The sequence below is a fragment of the Nicotiana sylvestris genome, chromosome 11 (genome assembly GCF_000393655.2).
Source record: "Nicotiana sylvestris chromosome 11, ASM39365v2, whole genome shotgun sequence".
Lineage (NCBI taxonomy): Eukaryota > Viridiplantae > Streptophyta > Magnoliopsida > Solanales > Solanaceae > Nicotiana > Nicotiana sylvestris.
Window position 1 is genome coordinate 119,501,409 of NC_091067.1, and position 23,965 is coordinate 119,525,373.

The window sequence follows — 23,965 nt, forward strand, 5'->3', positions numbered from 1 at the left end:
GGAAATCTGGTAAAATGGAATGAGCATAGGCGGTTCGCTTTTATGGTGGCATTTTTGGGCCTTGTGGTGTTTCCCCGAAAAGATAGAAATATCGACCTAAAGGTGGCTGGAATCGTCAAAATCCTGATTACCAACGATAAAAGCATCCTTGCTCCCATGATAATGTCAGAAATATACCGAGCCCTCACGGCTTGTAAGGCTGGAGCAGACTTCTTCGAAGGGTGCAACTTGTTGTTACAGATGTGGATGATCGAACACTTGTGTCACCACCCTCAGTATATGCGCTACATGTCTACAAATGGGGGCTGCATCGAGGGTTATAGCCTAAGGGTTTCAGGTTTCCGATCACCGGGAGGGTTTGAAGAATGGATATCCTATCTCCGGATCATCACCGCAGACCAAATAAACTGGACTTTGGGTTGGCTTTCTGTGGAAGAAATCATATACATGCCCGCCACTGGTCCTCACTTCCTCTTGATGGGACTCAGGGGTATTCAACCTTATGCCCCTTACAGGGTAATGAGGCAGTTGGGAAGATGTCAAGTACTACACCCGGACGAAGATCTCAGCACTTATGCAGTCGAGGTCAGCAGTGACGGCCAATTTCCTGAAAAGACAGTTCGTTGCATATGGAGTGAATGCCAGTACTTAACGGCGAATACCCGAGTAAATGATTTGTCTAGGGGTGAAGTCTCGCCGGCCTATATCACTTGGCAGAACAAGAAGAACATCGTAAAACGGCCAACCAAATGGCCTCACCTCCGAAATTTTGTTGAGTCATCGCAAGAACAATGGGACTGGCTCGCAAAAGAGGAAGGTTACCTGGTTGAAATTAGGAAGCTGAAGCGACAAATTGAAAGGATGGTATTCGAAAACAACGTACAAGTCGCCCAAGAGCAGGCTGAAAAAGACAAGTTAGCCCAAGAAAACCAAACCCTGAGGGCCCGGCTTCGCCAAGCCAGTAAGAATAACATCGACCGACAGAGGCGTTGCTCCGACGAAAGATTGATAGCCAGTTTGAGAAATCAGGTCATCCAGAGCCAGGTAGAATTAGACCTATCAGAGGCTTGCATAGCAAGGATGAGGGTCAAATGGGCAGAAGGTACAATGGCCCGGAGAAAGCGCCTACAGCAAGTCATGAGGAATTGTGAACTGAGCGTCAAAGCAGCAAAGGAAACAAATTCCGCTTTGCAAGAGCGGATCTTCAAGCAAACACAAGATGCCCAGGCCGACCGGAGACGCTATTACAATGCAATGACAAGGATGGAAAGGCAAATGGATATATTCCAGGATCAGCTCGCCGCCAATGCACAAACGCTAGGATTAAAGAGCCGACAGATAAGGCAATTGTTCGCAGAAAGGGACAACATTCGGGCAAGAATTGACGAAGTCGGGCATTACATCTACCTAAAATGTTTGGCATGCGAGCAGACACCTCGGGAAAACCTCATTGCTTCCATCATGGGCTGCGTCCATCGGATTATGAACGAGTTGAAGGGCTTGCAAAGAGACCTTACACCTAGGGCCGCGAAAGGGCCGAAAGATGCCTCGTGGGTCCCTAAGTTGGAAAATTAGTTGTTGATCGAGTCCTGGTTGTTTTGTTTGTTGTTTCCCCAATGTTGTTTTCTTTTCCTCAAACCAAGTTTAAAACCCTGGAGTCTGTACTGTTGCTATTTTGTTTGAAGTAATGTGTAATAGCAAATTTTGATAATGAAATTAAGTGACTCCGGAAGAATTTCTATGTGTCTTTACTTTAAGGCAGAACTACGCCTGGTCTGATTCACGCGGGGACGTGATACGTAGGCAATCCCCATAAGATTCGACCGCTTTTAATAAATAAAGAAAAGAAAAGTACAAAAACAAATAAAAAGGGGATAACTGAGCAAGCCGGGATGACGCATGTTGTTTGAAGCAAAGCATATAGAAACGGTTAACTGCCTAGGTGCATTGCATCCTCTATGTGTTATGATCAAATCTGTTGAAATCTAACGCTAACAAAGTTTGTTATTGTCTGATTCAGACAGTTAGTTGTTAAAGAATTCTGGCAACACATTCATACCAAACCAGATCCAAAGGACCGGTAGCAACAAGCATGACTACTTCGGAGAATAGCAATGAGGAAGAAAGGCCGATGAGCCAGTTGTTAAAAGAAGCGATGGAAAAGATTGAAAGGATGGGACTAGAAATGAATGCAATGCAACTAGCCCTAGCCAAAACACAAAAGAGTCCTGAAACACTGGGACACATGCCGGAGTACCCTCACTCTGGCCCTTCCACAAGCCGCCCAAATCCCCTCTATCATCAAGAAAGAAGCCCTCATGATTCCCAAGCTCCACCACCCCATCAACCTCTCCCAACACCCAATATTCCCATTTTTGTGGGACCAACATCAGCCCCTTTGCAAAGGACGACCAGTGAGCCATTGTTTCAGGCTCACGATACACAATACTATCCCCCCGAGCCTACGTTTCATGCACCTGAGCCTCAAGCTTACAATCCACATGTGGAAGTGCCGGCAGAGATTGAAAAGCCGGCTAAGGCCCCTGAACAGGATGAAGTGCTGAGAAAGTTCAAAAGCCTGGAGCAATCCTTCAGGAACTTGCACGGTTTGGGCAATCAAGTCAGCGTGGCATACAAAGATCTGTGCCCTTTCCCAGATGTCCAACTCCCGGCTGGGTTCAAGATGCCCAAGTTTGATTTATACGAAGGGCACGGTGATCCCATGGCACATTTGCGGGGATTCTGTAGTAAAATGAGAGGGGCAGGAGGCAAGGACGAGCTCTTGATAGCTTATTTCGGCCAAAGTCTGAGCGGATCTGCACTGGAATGGTATACCAGGCAGGATTTCAGCAGGTGGTACACGTTGGATCCAACCTACTTTGGTCACTTGGTGACAACGGTTGGAAAATCTTTCAACGAGGTGGTCAAAATAGGGGTCATGATAGAAGAAGGTTTGAGGTCGGACAAGATCTTGAACTATTCGGCACTTAAGGCCACAACCCAGGCTATTCAAAGCGGCACGGGAGGTGCGCTGAGAAGAAAGAAAGAAGAGGTTGCCACGATCGAGGCAGGCAGTTGGTCCAGGGCTGGCAGGCCGCACTACAACCAACCCAGGCCTCACAGGTCAAACTACCCATACAACCCACCACAAAATTTCTATCCACCTCGAGAACCACATTGTTCCGTACACCAAGCCCAGGTATACACTCAGCCTCCGGTTCGCCCACAATGGCGCGCACCGGCTCCCCAGAACATATATGCACCACCACAAAACACTTACCCTCCACCAAGGGCATATAGAAATCCTTCAGGGGCAGGTTTCCGGGGAAATCCAGATGCCAGAAATGACAGGTTGCGGAAGCAAAGAACCTTCACAGAGCTGGGAGAAACCTACACCGCCTTGTTCCACAAGCTGCGACAATTGGGTTTGGTTAGTCCTGTCCAGACTCGGGAACCAAATCCCCCACCTCAGAATGTAGATCGATCAATCAGTTGTGAATACTGTTCAGGGATGCTCGGGCACGATACCGAGAAGTGCTGGAAGTTAAGGCATGCCATACAGGATCTTATTGACACCAATAAGATCGAGGTCCAGACACCGGAGGCTCCTAACATCAACCAAAACCCACTGCCAGCGCACCACGAAACTCACATGATTGAGTTGGTGTGTGAGGGAGGAGAATTAAGAAAACCCTCACAAACAGTGATGATGATCCAAGCCGCCCCGAAAGAAGTCTTAACCAGTGGAGGAACAAGTGTACAGTCGCAGGGAGAAGGCGTCAAGCCGGTAGTGATATTGGGGAAGAGCCCGTCCATCATAGCAAGCAAACCCGAGCCAAGCAAGTTGGTAATACCAGGGATCCTGCCCACACCGGTAGTCGTGTTGAAAGGGGTATGTAGAGAACGGGTGACCATAAAGCCTGTGGTCCAACTGCCAATGATTGACAGCAGGGCGGTGCCTTGGAAATATGAAAAGGCAGTGGTGACGTATCAAGGAAAACAGGTGGAAGAAGTCAGTTGTGAAGCGCAAGGGCTGACTCGATCAGGGCGATGTTTTGCTCCGGTGGAGCTAAGAAAAACCAACCCAGTGGCAACCAAGAAGCCAGTATCCGAGGAAGAGGCTGCAGAATTTCTGAGGAAGATGAAAGTACACGACTATTCTGTGGTCGAACAGCTGAGAAAAACACCGGCCCAGATCTCACTGTTGTCGTTGCTGATCCATTCTGAGGAGCATCGTCGGGCCCTGTTAAAGATATTGAACGAGGCTCATGTACCCAGTGAGATTTCTGTAAACCACCTGGAAACCATTGCCAGCAAGATTTTCGAGGTGAACAGGGTAACATTCTCAGATGATGACCTGCCGGTGGAAGGTACGGAGCACAATAAAGCTCTATACCTGGCTGTCAAATGTGAAGACTCGGTGGTAACCCGAGTATTGGTGGATAACAGCTCAAGCGCCAATATTTGTCCATTATCCACCCTGGACCAGTTAAAGATTGACCGTGGAAGAATCCGGGATAATAGCATCTGTGTCCGGGGGTTTGACGGAAACGGAACAGCCACTGTGGGGGATGTTGTACTTGAACTGACCATTGGGCCAGTCCTATTTACCATGGAATTCCAGGTGTTAGATGCCACAGTTTCTTATAACCTGCTGTTAGGACGACCCTGGATTCATGCAGCCAAAGCGGTGCCTTCCACCCTACATCAGACAGTGAAGTTCGAGTGGGAAAGACAAGAGGTCGTGTTACACGGCGAGGATACAACATGCACCATGGGCGGAACCATTGTACCTTTCATAGAGACCGCTGATGACAAAGGTCCTTGGATCTACCAGATTCTCGATACAGGGTCGGCCAACAAAATTTCTGAAGGAGAAATCATCCCGCACCCTAGGGTAGCTGCCGCAACAGTCATGATGGTATCAGAAATGCTGGGTAATGGATTTGTGCCGGGAAAAGGCCTGGGAGTTAAACTTCAAGGGATAGTCCAACCTGTTTCCCTTCCTAAGAATCTGGAAACCTTCGGGTTGGGGTTCAAACCAACCGCAGCAGACAGGAAGCAAGCGCGAAAAATGAAGAAGAGGGTTTGGTTTCTGCCTAAACCAGTGCCACGCCTCTCAAGGTCTTTTGTCAAAGCAAGTGCCAAGGGGTCAGCGATCCCAAAGATTCGAGGACCTTTGATCGGTATAAATGAAGACCTGAATCAGAGTTTTGAGAGGCTATTCGCGGATGTCAGTATGGTGGAAGCTGGAGAAGGTTCCAGCCGAGCAGAGATACAATTTGTGGGGCCTGAGGCCAAGACCAACAATTGGACGGTTACTCCTCTTCCTGTCCGAGGGGAGTCTTGGTAGTAGGCTTTGATTAATGTTTTGTTTGTTTGTTTGTTTGATCGGATTATTCAAGGGTGTAATCCCAATTTTACTTTCGTTTTGTAAAAGTGTGAACCCTTTTTATCCTGCAAATTTAATAAAGTTCTTTTCTTTTGTCCCATTTTAATTTCTTGTTTTGTTCTTTTTCTTTCTGAACAGTTCTCTTTTTACTGGTCCTAATGACATGGCATGCACAGCGGATCTTCGACCTAGTCTAATAAATCAATCTGAATCTGACTCAATGATGCAAGAGGTCGTTTGTGATAATGAATCCGAATGTGACGAAGGGGAAGCCTTCGAAGAAATAAACCGAGAACTGTGCCAATTTGAAGAGAAACCCAAGCCTAACCTAAATGACACTGAGGATGTGAACCTAGGAGACACTGATAACATCCAAGAGACCAAAATTAGCATCCACATTGAGCCGAATGTCAAAGCAGAATTAATCGAAACTCTCAGGGAATTCAAAGATGTTTTTGCATGGTCATATGATGATATGCCTGGATTGAGCACCAATTTAGTGGTTCACAAACTACCCACTGACCCGGCATACCCTCCGGTCAAGCAAAAACTAAGGAAATTTAAAACAGAAATGAGTGTAAAAATCAAAGAAGAAGTGATCAAGCAGTTGCAATCGAAGGTCATTCGGGTCACTCGATATCCCGAGTGGCTGGCCAATGTGGTACCAGTCCCAAAGAAGGATGGAAAAATCAGGGTGTGCGTCGACTACCGCAACCTCAACAAAGCAAGTCCCAAGGACAATTTCCCGTTACCCAACATTCATATCCTGATCGATAATTGCGCTGGGCGCGAGATCGGATCCTTTGTGGATTGCTATGCGGGTTATCATCAGATCCTAATGGACGAAGAGGATGCTGAGAAGACAGCGTTTATTACGCCATGGGGAACCTACTGCTATCGGGTAATGCCGTTCGGGTTAAAGAACGCCGGGGCAACGTACATGCGAGCAATGACTGCTGTGTTTCATGACATGATACACAAAGAAATAGAGGTGTACGTCGATGATGTGATCATCAAATCTTGGCGTCAGGAGGACCATGTGGCAGACCTAAGGAGATTTTTCCAAAGACTCCGGAGGTATGATATCAAGCTTAACCCGGCCAAATGCGCATTCGGGGTTCCATCAGGAAAGTTGCTAGGATTCATCGTCAGTCGACGGGGGATTGAGTTAGACCCATCCAAAATTGAATCCATCCGAGATTTGCCACCGCCAAGGAACAAAACAGAGGTAATGAGTTTGCTGGGTAGACTCAATTACATCAGCAGGTTCATCGGTCAACTCACAGCAACTTGTGAACCCATATTTCGGCTGCTGAAAAAGGATGCTGCAGTAGGTTGGACGGCAGAGTGTCAGGAGGCTTTCGACCAAATCAAAGGGTATCTGTCTAATCCACCCGTATTGGTCCCGCCTAAGCCCGGGAAACCCCTAATCCTTTACCTGACGGTCTTGGAAAATTCATTTGGTTGTGTACTGGGGCAACATGATGACACAGGAAGGAAGGAGCAGGCCATCTACTATCTTAGCAAGAAATTCACAGTGCATGAGGTCAAGTACACTCAACTCGAGAAAACATGTTGCGCCCTAACTTGGGTAGCTCAGAAGTTGAAGCACTACCTGTCTTCATATACTACTTATCTCATATCCCGCTTGGACCCATTGAAGTATATCTTTCAGAAACCTATGCCCACGGGAAGGTTGGCAAAGTGGCAAATTCTGCTCACAGAGTTTGATATCATCTACGTAACGAGGACGGCCATGAAAGCCCAGGCACTGGCAGACCATTTGGCAGAGAATCCCGTTGATGAAAAATACGAGCCCTTAAGAACGTATTTTCCTGACGAAGAGGTGATGCATACGAATGAGTTGGAATTACCTGAGGAACCGGGTTGGAAGCTTTTCTTCGATGGAGCTGCAAACGCAAAAGGGGTTGGAATAGGAGCAGTACTCATTTCTGAAACAGGACGGCATTATCCTGTTACGGCTCAACTGCGCTTCTATTGCACCAACAATATGGCCGAATATGAGGCTTGCATTCTGGGTCTGCGCCTGGCTGCCGACATGGATGTCCAAGACGTCTTGGTCTTGGGAGACTCGGACCTCTTGATACATCAAATTCAGGGAGAATGGGAAACACGAGATCTAAAACTCGTACCATACCGACAATGCTTGCATGATCTGAGCAAGCAATTTCGATCGGTGAAGTTCAAACACATCCCTAGAGTTCACAACGAGGTTGCGGATGCTTTGGCCACCTTAGCATCAATGTTGCACCATCCTGACAAAATGTATGTCGATCCTCTACACATCCAGGTCCGTGATCAGCACGCTTACTGCAATGCCATAGAAGAAGAAGCAGATGGCAAACCCTGGTTTCATGATATCAAGGAATACCTCAGAATGGGGATATATCCAGAACATGCCTCTGGAGACCAAAAAAGAGCCCTTCGGCGTTTGTCGAATAGTTTCTTCCTCAGTGGAGGAGTATTGTACAAAAGAACCCCGGATTTGGGATTGTTGAGATGCATAGATGCCAGTCAAGCAATGACGGTTATGGAAGAGGTACATGCGGGAGTTTGCGGACCGCACATGAGCGGATATGTATTGGCAAGAAAGATCCTTCGAACAGGGTGTTATTGGCTCACCATGGAACGCGACTGTATCACTTTTGTGAGGAAATGCCATCAGTGCCAGATACATGGAGATTTGATTCATTCTCCGCCAACAGAGTTACATACGATGTCAGCACCTTGGCCGTTTGTGGCATGGGGTATGGATGTCATCGGGCCCATCGAGCCAGCAGCGTCCAACGGTCATAGGTTCATCCTAGTGACCATTGATTACTTCACCAAATGGGTTGAGGCTAAAACCTTCAAATCGGTAACCAAGAAGGCAGTGGTGGACTTTGTTCACTCCCATATCATCTACAGATTTAGGATCCCAAAAGTGATCATTACGGATAACGGTGCGAATCTTAATAGCAGCCTGATGAAAGAGGTATGCCAACAATTCAAGATTACACACCGCAATTCCACCACATATCGTCCCAAGGCGAATGGAGCAGTCGAAGCAGCCAATAAGAATATCAAGAAGATACTGCGAAAAATGGTGGAAGGGTCCAGACAATGGCACGAGAAATTACCCTTTGCTTTGTTGGGTTACCGCACTACCGTCCGGACTTCCATAGGCACAACTCCTTATTTGTTGGTGTATGGAACTGAGGCCGTGATACCAGCGGAGGTCGAAATTCCGTCCCTCCGAATTGTCGCTGAAGCCGGAATTGATGATGATGAATGGATCAAAGCTCGCTTGGAACAGTTGAGCCTGATAGATGAGAAAAGATTGGCAGCAGTGTGCCATGGTCAGCTGTACCAGAAGAGAATGGCAAGAGCGTATAATAAGAAGGTGCGCCCTAGGAAATTTGAAGTAGGGCAGCAGGTATTAAAGAAGATCCTCCCACATCAGGTCGAGGCAAAAGGCAAATTCGCCCCAAATTGGCAAGGGCCTTATATCGTGACCAGAATATTGTCCAACGGTGCTTTGTGTTTGACAGATGTCGAAGGTAGATGCGTCGACATGGCTATCAATTCAGATGCAGTCAAGAGATATTATGCGTAACTTCTTCAATTATGGCAATTTTTGGTTTATTTGTTTGTATTTGGCATTTGTTGAATAATGAGATGACGGAGGCAATTCTTTCTTCTATCCAAACACTTTTAACCCTCGCTTCCCCCTTTGAGCCTTAAGCAATTTTTTCAATACCCCTCTTTTGGAATCACTAATGGGAAAGATATGAAAAAGAAAAGAAAAGAAAAAGAAAAGAAAAGAAAAAGACATGAAAAAATGAAAAGAAGGAAAAGAAAAAGGAAGAAGATAAAATCACAAATAACAAAATCGTGGGAACTACGTTTGACCTGATTCCTCAAAAAGGATACGTAGGCGCCTCACGGCTCGGTCATAGGATGCATCATAGTGGATAATAGGATGCATAAGGTACATAGTGTGCATAATAGGCACAGCGTGCGTAACTCACATAGCGCAACATAAGTGTAAAAAAACAAATTCCCCAAGCGAGAAAACTGGGGCAGAGGTTATGTTTTAAGTTCCAACAAAGGTTTGATTCCAAAAGTTGTAGCACATCACCCTTCAAATTGTTTTCATTTTTATAGCCTTTCTTCAAACCCACACCAAAACCAACATCAACCTCCAAAAGACCTCCCGATCAATGTTCGAGAGATGCCAAGTCCGGCGAATAAGGCCGAGAATAATACACTGATCCCCAGCAAAGAAGAGGATCGTAAGACTGGAAATGAGTTGATGGTCAAGGGAATCTCCAGAAAGGAGGGACGTATCTACAACACCCCGATTTCCCGAAAGAAATGAAATGAGAGAGTCTTATTGGTGAAAACCTTCACAGGCACCATAAGGCGCCGGGAGATGAGAGAAAAAAGAGAGTCTCATTAGTGAAAACCCCTCGAAGGGCACTATGAGGCGACAAGACAGATCAGCAAAAGCTACAACATCCGAAACGGACACTCCTTTATCATCCCCAGCAAGTCAAACCATCGGGCAAATCGATTGATACAAATAGACTGGGTCGGGAATCTATGGTGCACGTCATGATCACGGGGACCAGTCGTACCCTCCAGATAAGTTCTTTTGATTGTCTCCTCCCACAAAAAATATTGGTTCGGAAAGATTTTCTCCTTTCCATATCTTTATTTCTTTTCCTAAAATGTGTCTTGAAAGGATTTTTCAAAGCTTACTACCAGAAACCGAAGGAGAATTCCTCCCAATGCAGGATAATACAAACAGTCTTAAGGGCCGGTCCCAGGTAATGCAGTGATTGTGCCCGGAAATCTTGGAAGAAGTAAGCTCCAAAAGGGAGTGGTTTCGGGAGTTAGAAGCAGACTCCCACATCATATGTTTAAAGAGAAAGCAGAAAAGGGGATAAATTGAAAACCAATCCCCAGCAGGCTAGAGACCCCCAACAGGCAACTTTGCCCGCCAACCAATTATGGGGACATAGAGCAAGAAAAGGGGAAGAGAGAAAAATCGCTCGCCGGAAAGGCACCCTCTACCACCACAATGAAAACTAATTAAAACCTTTTGTCTGCTGCAGGGGAACAGAGGATTGATGAGGGCAGCAAGATGCAATGCCATGGAAGTCACCAAAAACCGGGGCAGAAAATTTTCTGCCGATTGTCGAAAATTTTCTCGGAAGAACGGGGAAACAATTTCAATACATTTAAGTTCTAGGTCGCCCACCAGTATAATGCGGGAATACTTTTAAGTTCTAGGTCGCCCACCAGTATAATGCGGGAATACATTTAAGTTCTAGGTCGCCCACCAGTATAATGCGGGAATACATTTAAGTTCTAGGTCGCCCACCAGTATAATGCGGGAATACATTTAAGTTCTAGGTCGCCCACTAGTATAATGCGGGAATACATTTAAGTTCTAGGTCGCCCACCAGTATAATGCGGGAATACATTTAAGTTCTAGGTCGCCCACCAGTATAATGCGGGAATACTTTTAAGTTCTAGGTCGCCCACCAGTATAATGCGGGAATACATTTAAGTTCTAGGTCGCCCACCAGTATAATGCGGGAATACATTTTAAGTTCTAGGTCGCCCACCAGTATAATGCGGGAATACATTTAAGTTCTAGGTCGCCCACCAGTATAATGCGGGAATACTTTTAAGTTCTAGGTCGCCCACCAGTATAATGCGGGAATACATTTAAGTTCTAGGTCGCCCACCAGTATAATGCGGGAATACTTTTAAGTTCTAGGTCGCCCACCAGTATAATGCGGGAATACATTTAAGTTCTAGGTCGCCCACCAGTATAATGCGGGAATAATTTTAAGTTCTAGGTCGCCCACCAGTATAATGCGGGAATACATTTAAGTTCTAGGTCGCCCACCAGTATAATGCGGGAATAATTTTAAGTTCTAGGTCGCCCACCAGTATAATGCGGGAATACATTTAAGTTCTAGGTCGCCCACCAGTATAATGCGGGAATACTTTTAAGTTCTAGGTCGCCCACCAGTATAATGCGGGAATACATTTAAGTTCTAGGTCGCCCACCAGTATAATGCGGGAATACTTTTAAGTTCTAGGTCGCCCACCAGTATAATGCGGGAATACATTTAAGTTCTAGGTCGCCCACCAGTATAATGCGGGAATACATTTTAAGTTCTAGGTCGCCCACCAGTATAATGCGGGAATACATTTAAGTTCTAGGTCGCCCACCAGTATAATGCGGGAATACTTTTAAGTTCTAGGTCGCCCACCAGTATAATGCGGGAATACATTTAAGTTCTAGGTCGCCCACCAGTATAATGCGGGAATACATTTAAGTTCTAGGTCGCCCACCAGTATAATGCGGGAATACATTTAAGTTCTAGGTCGTCCACCAGTATAATGCGGGAATACATTTTCAGTTCTAGGTCGCCCACCAGTACAATGCGGGAATACTTTTAGCTCTAGAGTTTGGAATCAGTAGCCCCACCTGAAGACGGAAGGTTACAACAGAGAGCCCCAAGCAGGAAAAACAATAAAATCCCCAGCGCCAAGAAGCAGAAGTCTGCCAAAGCAAGCTCACATTCAAAAGCAAGAAAGAACGCGTCTCAGAAGAAGCAGTTCGGAAACATTGTAGCATGCCCAGTATGACGATACTGATGAAGAGACATACCTGAAGAAACCAGTGGAAGATTTAAAGAAGAAAGCCATGTTCCCAGCAAATCAAATAAAGTGATGAAAACTGGCATTCAGAAAGGCGGTGGACCAGCATCATCTCCCAAAGTCACAAGATAAAGGCATCGGAGGAAAGCGTTAGCCGACAAGAAAGCAAGGCAACAAGAACAAGTGGAAGATGGATAAGATTTCAGGATCCTCAGTTTAGCTTAGCTTCTTGTTTTCCTTTTAGAGCAATGTAATAGGGAGATCGTTTGAGCAGTGGCATCCTACAGCAGCATACAACAGCGCACAACAACAGCAAACACTACAGTCACACGGTAGTCCCAGCTACCAAAATTTCCCGAACTACATTGACCTGATTTCTGTTCAGCCCAGGATATGTAGGAAACCTCTGAAGCAAAGGTTCGGTCAAATCTTTTTCAAAAAATGTTTCACACGGAGTATTCGGACGGGCAAAAATCGCTTGCTTTATCTTTGCGCAAAAACCCTTCGTGTCTTCGTGCAAAGAGGGGCAGCTGTAAGCACGTGATTTTTGCTTCACGGACGATAACTCCAAAAGAAAATAAAAAATAGTGACAAATGGCTTCGCTGCACAATTTTTCGATCTTTCCGTAACATGTGTTGTTGGTCATTTGTGTGTCTGTCCATTTTGCATCCAGTCACTATCAAACAAAAATACAAAAACTATGTGTCGGTAAAAGAAAATTCAAAAAAAATATATATAGGTGTGCATCGTTCGTCCTAGGCTTTTAGCTAACTTACTTAAATATTTTTTGTGATAATTGTGTTAAAATGTTTCATTGTTGCTTAGTTTTAATTTCGTTATTTTATTATTTGTTATTTTTATTTTTGTTTTAAAAGAAAAGTGAAATTAGAAAACAAAAGGTGAAAGAAATTGGTTTGGGCCAAAAGAAATTAAACAAAATAATAGGCCCAACCAGCACTCAGACCCAGTCCAAGTCCGGCTGCCCAGGCCTCTTCCGAAACGACGCCGCATCATGCGTCTGATCTGGGCCGTTCAAGCTCTCGATCCAACGGCTCAGGACCTCTATCAGTAACCCGGTTCAAAACCCGACCCAGGAACCAATCCGATCCAACCCCTCACTTAAACCAAACGACCCCGTTTAACTACCAAACGACCCCGTCTCATTTTTCACCATCAGATCCAAGCCGTTGAGATCATTTGATCTAACGGCTCAGATCCAATCCCCTACTCCGTATATAAACCTTCCCTTACACCCCACGCCCCCTATACCAACCCCACCCTTCACTCGTCCCCTTCCCTAAGCTCTGAAACCCCAAACCCTAACGCCGCCCTAGTTCCCCTTTCACCAGAAGCCGGCGGCACGAACGCCGGTGACCACCCCCTTCACACCCCTAAAGCATCCAACCACCCTGAACACGAATCCACTAACCACGAACCTCGAATCACCTCCTATCGTCTCGAATCTGGATTTGAAGATTCGAGACAAAACTCGATCTACACCAAACCTCACCATCTTTGTATCAGACACTCCCCTGACCTTCCTCGTGACCAAACCAAGCTTGGTTTGGTCCGAATCTACCCACAACTCCCTAAAAATCAGATCTGGAAATCCAGACCTTAGAACACATGCACCTGGGGAATCCGGCCGGTCTTGACAAGGGTTTGAGGTCTAATAGACCTTAATCAAGGTGTTCTCATGTGAGAACACCCTGATTAAAGTTTGTTCGGCCTCAAGAGTTCGAAGTTGAGTCTGATTTGGGTCCGTTTTGATTTCAAACTTTTTCGGTAAGTTTTCTTTTCTTTTGTTTAGTCCTAATTGAGTTGTCAGCATGATTTGTTGTGTGGTTGTTTGTTTGGTCTGTTACTTTGTCTGTTTTCTTCCATCTCTAGCAAAGACCTTTTATTTGGTCGATCGATTTTCTATGTGTGTATTCTAAATGTACTCTGTGATATACATGTGCGTCAATTAGTTTAGTCGTCAAATGAATTAATTCATATAGGCCCAGTAATTGACCAAGTTGTCCGAAACCCTTTAGGTCCCTGTATGTGTTGTCTATTTGAACGACTGATTATTACCTGTTATAATTAGTATAGTCGACTCAATAAATGTCGCCGATTAGTTTTCTATAACTAATAAATCGAATGAGCTAATAATGTCGCATGACTAATTGAACTTTGCCACTGACTGAATGCCCCAGCATTGTTTGAAATGGTCTGTTTGCATTGTAAAACTGACTGAAAAGGGTTCAATCCAGGCAGTCTTGAGTTTGAACTTTCATCAGTTCAAAAATGCCCTGATACTGCAATAGGCAGGGGCAGTATTAATCAAGGTTAACAAGGGCATTCTGGGGTGTTGAAAAAGACAGAAAAGATTAGTATAAATGGGCTGACAAGTAGGGTACTAATTTAGGATTAAACTAATACCAATGGGGAACAAGACACAAGGGTATGGGGCTTAAATTGAATAATAAAATGATGTCCATAACTCCTGATTAAACAAAACCAGGCGTGGGGAACAAAAGGGGCTGGCACCAAAGATGCTCAGGCATGGGCTTTAAAGAGTATGGGCAGGCTGCAAGTTGCAGATGAGGGCAGCCTAGCTGCACTAAGTCTTTGGCTTATAAATAGGCCATTTGATAACTTAAAGGGGACTTTTAGTCTTCAGAAAAAAGAGAGAAAAGGCTGGAATTTTAGTCTTAAAGCTGAAACTTTTAGTCTAAAGAAAGGTTTACTGAGTTTAAAGAAAGCTGAAAAACATAAGTTAGTTTCCAAATAGATTGTAACCAAACACTGCCTGAAAGTTGTATAAGAGTGCATATTGGTCAAAGCTGTCTTGGCCAAGTTCTGTTGCTTGCATTGGCTGAGTTGTTTATGGTTGTTGAACTGGTAGTTTTACTGCATTCGAACCCTCAGTTACTGCTGTTATTTCCCTACTCGTTCCTGGGATTGTTGGCTTGGTATTCGACTATCTGCTAGTCCTTGTATTCTGGGAGACATTGTTGGTTATTTGTGGCTGTGGAAAACACTCGGTTTAGTTGATTTGTTGCTGTGTTGTTGCTGTGTATCTGTCGTTGCTGTGTTTACTGCATACTGCCCAGCTGATCATTCCTTTCTTCTTTGTCTTCTATACCAGGTACACAACCAATGCACTGTCAAATGTAATTGGGAAATTTGAGCATGAATATAAATGAAAGTCCTGAAGAATGTCTTTATACATAGATGGTTACATTAAATATTCATGTAATATGTAATAGTTTGCATTCTTGTTTAGATACTGAAGGTAGCCTGTGTGCCCAGTAGATGTCAATATGTGGTGATTGAATGCTAGTTTGTATATGTAGGTTGATAGATAAAAGGGTCTCAAATGCAGTAGGTTGTATCTTAGGTTTTTATGGTTAGCATGTCCTTAAAACATAGAACTATCCATGTTAGTTAATTTCATGTCCTTTTGATAAATTGTCTCCTTACAATTGACAAACCATTGCTTTAAAATAAACGGCGCAAGGCTGCACTTCTCAACCTCACGAAGGTCGAGCCCGAATCAAACGAACCCAGCAGCCTTTCATCAGAAAGGCATTGGCCCAGGTCCAGCCAATACCGTGTGGGCTGGGTTTGGGCCCACGGTGCTCGATTAGCTGCCCATGGGCACGGTCATGTTTTCTTATTCTGCAAAGGCACTCGGAATTCCGTTATAATAACCTGCAAGCATGTAATTGAATAGGGTCATTTTTAACCTCAACTAGTCGAGACAAATGTGACAAGAAACGTAGTTGCTATAGGATATCCTGTTAAAATAAAGACGAGATGAGCTTCGACAAACAGAAACGCACAAGATGCGGGGCCCTCGTTAAACGTATATTATCAAAGCATTTAGTTTCCAGGACGGGTTGTTTAGCAAATTTCACAACCCTCCTAAAATAACAATACGTTAGACTCTTTAGGACGCGCCTTAATAAATCTTACCTTCTTAAACCCGGGTGCACATTTATGTGACCCAAATCCAATTCTCAACGGAGTCGAAATGTGTTTCTAATCACGGGTACATTGATTGTGGCGTGGTTCGAGGTGCGTGTCCATGACGTTGCAAATTCATTTTGAAATAAGAATGAGATGAGCCTCACCAAATAAAATACAAATCGCGGGGCCCTCAGTAAATATTTGCTTTAAAAATTGTTTTAGATTTCAGGATGGACCGTTTAGTAAAATTCCACGGTCCTACCCAAAATAAATACGCTAGTCGCTTTAGGCGTGCCCTTAATAATTTAACTTCCTTAAACTCGGGTGCACGTTTATGTGACCCAAATCCAAATCTCAACGGAATCAAAGTGTGTCGACGACCACGGGTACATTGACTGTAACGTGGTTCGAGATACATTTTCACAACGTTGCAATTCTTGATAAACACAGTCAATGATAAAAGCGGTTAAAAGTTAAATTTTTGCACATAAGTTCACACTTGTACAAAATCAGATAATCAAGCCGAATATAACAGTTGAGCGACCATGCTAGAACCACGGAACTCGGGAATGCCTAACACCTTCTCCCGGGTTAACAGAATTCCTTATCTGGATTTCTGGTACGCAGACTTTAACATAGAGTCATTATTTTCCTCGATTCGGGATTAAAATTGGTGACTTGGGACACCCTAAATTTCCCAAGTGGCGACTCTGAAATAAACAAATAAATCCCCTTTCGATTGTCCTTTAATTGGAAAAAACTCCCTTGTCCCCTCGCGGGTACGGAAAAAGGAGGTGTGACAATTGGTGTTACTTTCGAGGAGGTTGTGGATATTGCCCGTGAGATTGAGTTTGTTCGTCGCCAGGAGCGAGGGGAGAGGGAGGCCAAGAGGCCTTAAGGATCTGGTAGTTACAATGGTACTCCTTCAAGAGGTCAGTTTCAGCACGACAGAGGCCATCCATTCAGGCATGCTCAACCAGCTCGCGTAGGTTATCATGGGGCATCATTGGGTCATGGTTCTTACAGTTCTCATCAGGGCCAGTCATCACTTAGTGCCCTTCCAGCTCAGAGTTCGTCCCGTGCTCCATTAGTTCAGGGCTCTTCTATGCCGAGTACATCTGCTAGTCACTCCGGTGCGAAAGGGTTCCCTTCAGTCCCCTTCTCCAACACCTGGGGGTTGTTATGAGTGTGGTGAGATGGGTCATATGTGGAGGCAGTTCCCTCGTCGTCTTGCGAGTTCATCTCAGCAGAGGGGTCTTTCATCGGCTTCAGCACCAATTACTTCACCACCACCCGCCCAGCCATCTAGGAGTGGAGGTCAGTCAGCTAGGGGTCGCCCCAGAGGGGGAGGTCGATCTGGTGGCGGTCAGGCCCGTTTCTATGCACTTCTAGGCAGACCCGATGTTATTGCTTTAGATGTTGTTATTACAAGTATTGTTTTAGTCTACCACAGAGATACCTCTGTATTATTTGATCCCGATTCCACCTTTTCTTATGTGTCACCATACTTTGCTCATTATTTGGGTATGCCCCATGAGTTTCTTGCTTCATCTGTTCATATATCTACCCCAGTGGGCGATATTGTTGTTATAGACTGTGTGTACCGGTTGTGTGTGGTGACCATTGGGGGTCTAAAACCTGTGTGGATCTTTTATTATTGTGTATGGTGGATTTCAATGTCATTTTAGGCATGGATTGGCTATCTCCGTGTCATGATATTCTAGACTGCCATGCTAAGACAGTTACGTTGGCTATACCGGGTGTGTCGTGGATCGAGTGGCGAGGCATGACTGATTACGTTCCTAGTAGAGTGATCTCATTCTTGAAAGCCCAAAGTATGGGTGGGAAGGGTTATCTCTCGTATCTAGCCTTTGTGAGGGATGTCGGTGCTGAGACTCCCATTATTGATTCTGTTCTAGTTGTGAGGGATTTTCCCGATGTGTTTCCTGTTGACCTTCCGGGCATGCCCTGGACAGGGATATTGATTTTGGTATTGACTTGGTGAGTGTCTCCATTTCTATTCGCCTGTATCGTATGGCACCAGTGGAGTTGAAGGAATTAAAGGAGCAGCTTCAGGAACTCCTTGACAAATGGTTCATTCGGCCTAGTGTGTCACCTTAGGGTGCACCGGTTCTATTTGTGAAGAAGAATGATGGCACTATGAGAATGTGCATTGTTATAGGCAATTGAACAAGGTAACAATTAATAACAAGCATCCTTTGCCTTGCATTGATGATTTATTCGAGCAGCTTCAGGGAGCGAGAGTGTTCTCCAAGATTGATCTCTATTCAGGTTATCACCAGTTGAAGATCAGGGACTCGGATATTCTCAAGATAACTTTCAGGACCAGATATGGTCATTATGAGTTCTTGGTGATGTCTTTTGGGCTGACCAATGCCCCAGCAACGTTCATGCATTTGATGAACAGTGTGTTCCGACCTTATCTTAACTCGTTTGTCATAGTCTTTATCGACGATATTCTGGTATATACGCGTAGTCAGGAGGAGCACGCAGAGCATTTGAGAGTTGTGTTGCAGAGATTGAGAGAGGAGAAGCTTTATGCAAAATTCTCCAAGTGTGAGTTTTGGCTCAGTTCAGTGGCTTTCTTGGGGCACATGGTGTCCAGCGAGGGTATTCAAGTTGATCTGAAAAAGATAGAGGTGGTTCAGCCACAGAGATTTGCAGCTTTCTTGATTTGGCGGGTTATTATCGCCGGTTTGTTTAGGTATTCTCATCTGTCGCATCGCCCTTGACCAAGTTGACTCAGAAGGGTGCTTAATTTGTATAGTCAGACGAGGGTGAGGAGAGCTTTCGGAAGCTTTGACCACAACTCCAGTGTTAGTTTTGCCATCAGCTTCAGGTTCATATACCGTGTATTGTGATGCTTCGAGAGTTGGCATTGGTTGTATATTGATGCAGGAGGGTAGAGTTATTGCTTATGCTTCTTGTCAGTTGAAGCCCCATGAGAAGAACTACCCCGTTCATAATTTAGAGTTGGCTGCCATAGTTCATTCATTAAAGACTTGGAGGCATTACTTGTATGGTATGTCTTGTGAGGTGTTTACTGATCATCACAGCCTCCAGCACTTGTTCAAACAAAAGGATCTCAATTTGAGGTAGCGGAGGTGGTTGGAGTTGCTTAAAGATTATGATATCACTATATTGTACTATCCGGGAAAGGCCAATGTGGTGGCCGATGCTTTGAGCTAAAAGACAGTGAGTATGGGGAGTTTGGCATATATTCTAGTTGGAGAGAGACCTCTTGCAGTTGATTTTCAGGCCTTGGCCAATCGGTTCGTGAGGTTAGACATTTCGGAGCCCAATCGGGTATTGGCTTGTGTGGTTTCTCGGTCTTCCTTATATGATCGCATTAGAGAGCACCAGTATGATGACCCGCATTTGTTTGTCCTTAAGGACAGAGTTCAGCATGATGATGCTAGAGATGTGACCATTGGTGATGATGGGGTGTTGAGGATGTAGGGCCGGATTTGTGTACCTAATATGGATGGGCTTCGGGAGTTGATTCTGGATGAGGGCCATAGCTCGCGATATTCCATTCATCCGGGTGCCACGAAGATGTATCAGGATTTGAGGCAGCACTATTGATGGAGAAGAATGAAGAAAGATATTGTGGGATTTGTAGCTCGGTGTCTCAATTGTCAGCAGGTGAAATATGAGCATCAAAGACCAGGTGGCTTGCTTCAGCGGATAGATATTCCAGAGTGGAAGTGGGAAAGGATCACTATGGACTTTGTAGTTTGACTTCCACGGACTTTGAGGAAGTTCGATGCTATTTGGGTGGTTGTGGATCGGCTGATGAAGTCCGCGCACTTTATTCCTGTGTGTACTACCTATTCTTTAGAGCAGTTGGCAGAGATCTATATCCGGGAGATTGTTCGTTTGCATGGTGTACCAGTTTCCATCATTCCAGATAGGGTCACTCAGTTTACATCGCAGTTTTGGAGGTCTGTGCAGCGAGAGTTGGGTACTCAGGTTGAGTTGAGCAAAACATTTCACCCTCAAACGGATGGGCAGTCCGAGCGCACTATTCAGATATTGAGGACATGTTGCGCGCTTGTGTAATTGATTTCGGAAGGTCATGGGATCAGTTTCTACCGCTTGCAGAGTTTGCTTATAACAACGGCTACAAGTCGAGTATTCAGATGACTCCATATGAGGCTTTGTATGGAAGGCGGTGTAGATCTCCAGTTGGTTGGTTTGAGCCCGGTGAGGCTAGGCTATTGGGGACAGATTTGGTGCAGGATGCCTTAGAAAAAGTGAAGGTGATTCAAGAGAGGCTCTGTACAGCGCAATCGAGTCAAAAGAGTTATGCTGACAGGAAGATTTGAGATGTGTCCTACATGGTTGGTGAAAAGGTTCTGTTGAAGGTTTCGCCCATGAAGGTTGTTACGAGATTTGGAAAGAAAGGTAAATTGAGTCCTCGGTTCATTGGGTCTATTGAAGTGCTTCGAAGGATTGGGGAGGTGGCTTATGAGCTTGCTTTGCCACCCAGATTATCGAGTGTGCATCCGGTATTTTATGTTTCTATGCTTCGGAAGTATATTGGGGATCTGTTTTATGTTCAGGATTCTAGCACGGTTCAGTTGGATGATGATTTAACTTATGATGTGGAGCCAGTAGCTATTTTGGGTCGTCAGGTTCGAAAGTTGAAGTCAAAGGATATAGCTTCAGTGAAAGTGCAGTGGAGAGGTCGACCTGTTGAGGAGGCTACCTGGGAGACCGAGCGGGAGATGCGGAGCAGATATCCTCACTTATTTGAGGCTACAGGTATGTTCTTGACTCATTCGAGGACAAATGTTTGTTTAAGTTGGGGAGGATGTGACGACCCGTCCAGTTGTCTCATGAGTTACCGCTCCGTTTCCCCCTATTTCTGCTTCTTTATGCTTTTTTTATCCATGTTATGTGATATCGGGTTGGTCGGATCGAATCCGGAATGATTTTGGTAAGGTTTGAGACACTTGGTCTCTTTTAAGGAAACTTAAGTTGGAAAAGTCAACCGGATGTTGACTTATATGTTAGAAGGCTCAGATGTGAGTTCTGATGGTTCGGTTAGCTTCAGGAGGTGATTTGGGACTTAGGAGCGTGATTGGAATGAGTTTTGGAGGTTCGGAGTAGATTTAGGCTTGAATTGGCGAAGTTGATATTTTGGCGATTTCCGGTTGGTAGGCGAGATTTTGATCTAGGGGTCAGAATGGAATTCCGAGAGTTGCAGTAGTTTCGTGTGTCATTTTGGATGTGTGTGCAAAATTTCAGGTCATTCGGACTTGGTTTGGTTGGATTTTTTTATCAAAAGCGGAATTCAGAGGATTTTGGAAACTTAGGCTTGAATCCATTGTGTTTTGGTTGATTTAATGGTGTTTGAGGCGTTTTGAAGATTTGTACAAGTTTGAATAAGGTTTTAGGATATGTTGGTGCCTTTGGTTGAGGTCCCAGGGGCTTCGGGTGAGTTTCGAGGGGTTGAACGGATCATTTTTAAGTTAAGAAAGTTGCAGATTTTGGGTTTCAGCAGTTGCAGGCATTTTGGTCTTCGCGTTCGCGAGTGGGCCCTCGTGTTCGCGAAGGGTCAGGAAGGGAGGCATCAGGTTTGGCCTTTACGTTCGTGAAGAGGAGTCCCACGTTCGCGAAGGGTCAGAATAGTAAGCATCGTGTTCGCAAGAGGCTTGGTCGTGTTCGCGTAGGTTGGTGAGGCTGAGGCATCGCGTTCGCGATGGTGTGGTCGCATTCACGAAGAAGAGTTTTGGTCAACAGAATTATTGTGCTTCGCGAACACAAGGCTTTGACCGCGTTCGCGAAGAAGGAATTTAGGCCTGGGCAGAAGGTTTAAAAGGTTGTCTTGTCCGCAAATGTGGGGTTATTTTCTTCCATTGTTGGTCATTTTGGAGCTCTTTGAAGGGGATTGTAGAGGGATTCAAGGGGAATCACTTGGAGGTAAGATTCTTGGAGTTAAAAATCGATTCTAATGTGAATTCCACCTAGTAAATCATGGAAACTAAGCCAAAAATTGAAGAACTAGGGCTTGGAAATTTAGACCTTTGATTGAGGATTTGAAGGACCATTTGAGGTCGAATTTCAGAACTTTTTATATGTATGAACTCGTGGGAAAATAAGAAATCTATTGATGTAAAAATTATCGAATTCCGAGACGTGGTCCCGAGGGTCGGGTTTTGGTAATTTCAAGATTTGTGTCATATTTTGATTGTTTTGCTTGGGCTTCTTTCCCTTAGCATATTTTGACGTCCTCGTTCTGATTTTGCATAGATTCGACACTCATGGAGGCCGATTCGAGGGGCAAAGGCGTCGCGAGTTAGAGATTTGACCGGCTCGAGGTGAGTAATGATTGTAAATGATGTTCTGAGGGTTTGAAACCCCGGATTGCACATCGTAGTGGTATATTGAGGTGAGGCACACGCTTGATGGCGAGCGTGGGATCGTGCACTATTGGGGATTGTGACTTGGTCCATCCCGATTGATGATTTTACCGCATACTTGACTGAAATGTATTTGTTATCATCATTATTTGGGCTGAATGCCATATTTGGGCCTTGGGCTAACTATTTGAACCCTTTTGGGGATTTTTACTGGTATTTCCTTACTGTTTTGACTTTATACTTAAACTCAGTCGTGTTATATTTCACTGTTTTTCGTACTCAGCGAGGTTTACTCTATTTTAACACCTATATGATCTTTTAAATGATATTTTGGGCTGAGAAACATGTTTTACTACTGCTCGAGTGGCTTGTGAGGATTTTTAACTGAGTAAGGCCGAGGGCCTATGTTGTGAGGAAACATTTGATTATGAGGCCGAGGGCCTAATATATGTACGCCACGAGGTAGCTTGATTGATATGAGGTTGAGGGCCTAGTGATGATGCCACGAGTTGGCTTGATATTGCTCTTGGGTCGTAAGGGGACCCTCCAGGAGTCTGTACAACCCAGTGAGCGCGGGTACCCATTGTGATATGAGATTGAGCCCAAGATGCTGGTATTGTGCTATGTGATTGCCCGAGGGGTTGGTACTATTCTGAGATAATGCCCGAGGGGCGGATTTATGGATACTGTGCCCGAGGGGCGAGTCTTTATGTGTTTATTTTTCATAATTGACTGTTAATTACCTGTTTAATCATTGAAAAAGGTTTTTCATGAAACTACATTTGACTTAAAGAATTTTACTTATCTTTCACTGATTTACTGATTTTAAATGGTTTTACTACTTCGTTATAGAATGCTTTGTGCCTTACGTGATTTCTTGCTTTCAGTCTTTATTTACATTTTTTACTCACTGAGTTGGAGTATTCACTTTACTTCCTGCACCCTTGTGTGCAGATTCAGGCGTTGCTGATCCTGCTAGTGCGAGTTGAGAGCTCCTGGCGGACATTCAGAGTTCACGAGGTAACTACTTGACGTCCGTAGACCCGTGTTTCTCCCTCTTTATCATTTCTATTTCTGATCAAATAATTTTAATAGCTTATAGACTTATCGGATTTGTAGTAGGATTTATAGATGTTCATGACTAGTGACACCCCGGTATCGGGCTGTGTTGGGTTGTCCTTCCGCATATTTATGATATTATCTGCTACATAGTATTATTAAATCATGTTTTAGACTGTTTTCCTGTTGTTTAACTGTTTAACATCGAATTTGGGATTAGTTGGTTGGCCTTGTCTTCACGAGAGGCGCCATCACGATCGGGTCCGGGTTTTGGGTAGTGACAGCAGGCTTACAGGTTTGGTTGCATTTTTAAAAAGTACGCAATGACTTCAGTGAGAAAAAACTTCAGGCTTACAACATGTGAAATACATATCTTTAACAAATACACACACACACACACATACATGGATAGCACACAAAAGAAACGCATGTACAAACAAAAAAGCCAGCATCTCTAGGCTGAAGTTATAGAAAATGAACTTA

At 44.6% G+C, this 23,965-nt stretch overlaps 1 protein-coding gene across 1 annotated transcript; it reads left to right on the plus strand.

The window, feature by feature from the left end:
- The first annotated feature begins 20,395 nt into the window (after positions 1-20,395).
- LOC138881566 (uncharacterized) lies at positions 20,396-23,412 on the plus strand. Its single transcript, XM_070161800.1, has 3 exons — positions 20,396-20,692; positions 20,738-20,822; positions 23,378-23,412. Exons 1-3 carry the CDS (start codon positions 20,396-20,398, stop codon positions 23,410-23,412), a joined length of 417 nt encoding a protein of 138 aa, XP_070017901.1.
- Positions 23,413-23,965: the final 553 nt, after the last annotated feature.

What these genes read in the sequence shown, in the direction of transcription:
- LOC138881566 (XM_070161800.1), top strand. Translation starts at nt 20,396, where the DNA reads ATGGTTGGTGAAAAGGTTCTGTTGAAGGTTTCGCCCATGAAGGTTGTT. An exon ending in TAGCTATTTTGGGTCGTCAG is followed by an intron (nt 20,693 to 20,737) that starts GTTCGAAAGTTG and finishes GTGAAAGTGCAG; the next exon opens with TGGAGAGGTCGACCTGTTGA. An exon ending in TCACTTATTTGAGGCTACAG is followed by an intron (nt 20,823 to 23,377) that starts GTATGTTCTTGA and finishes CCTTGTGTGCAG; the next exon opens with ATTCAGGCGTTGCTGATCCT.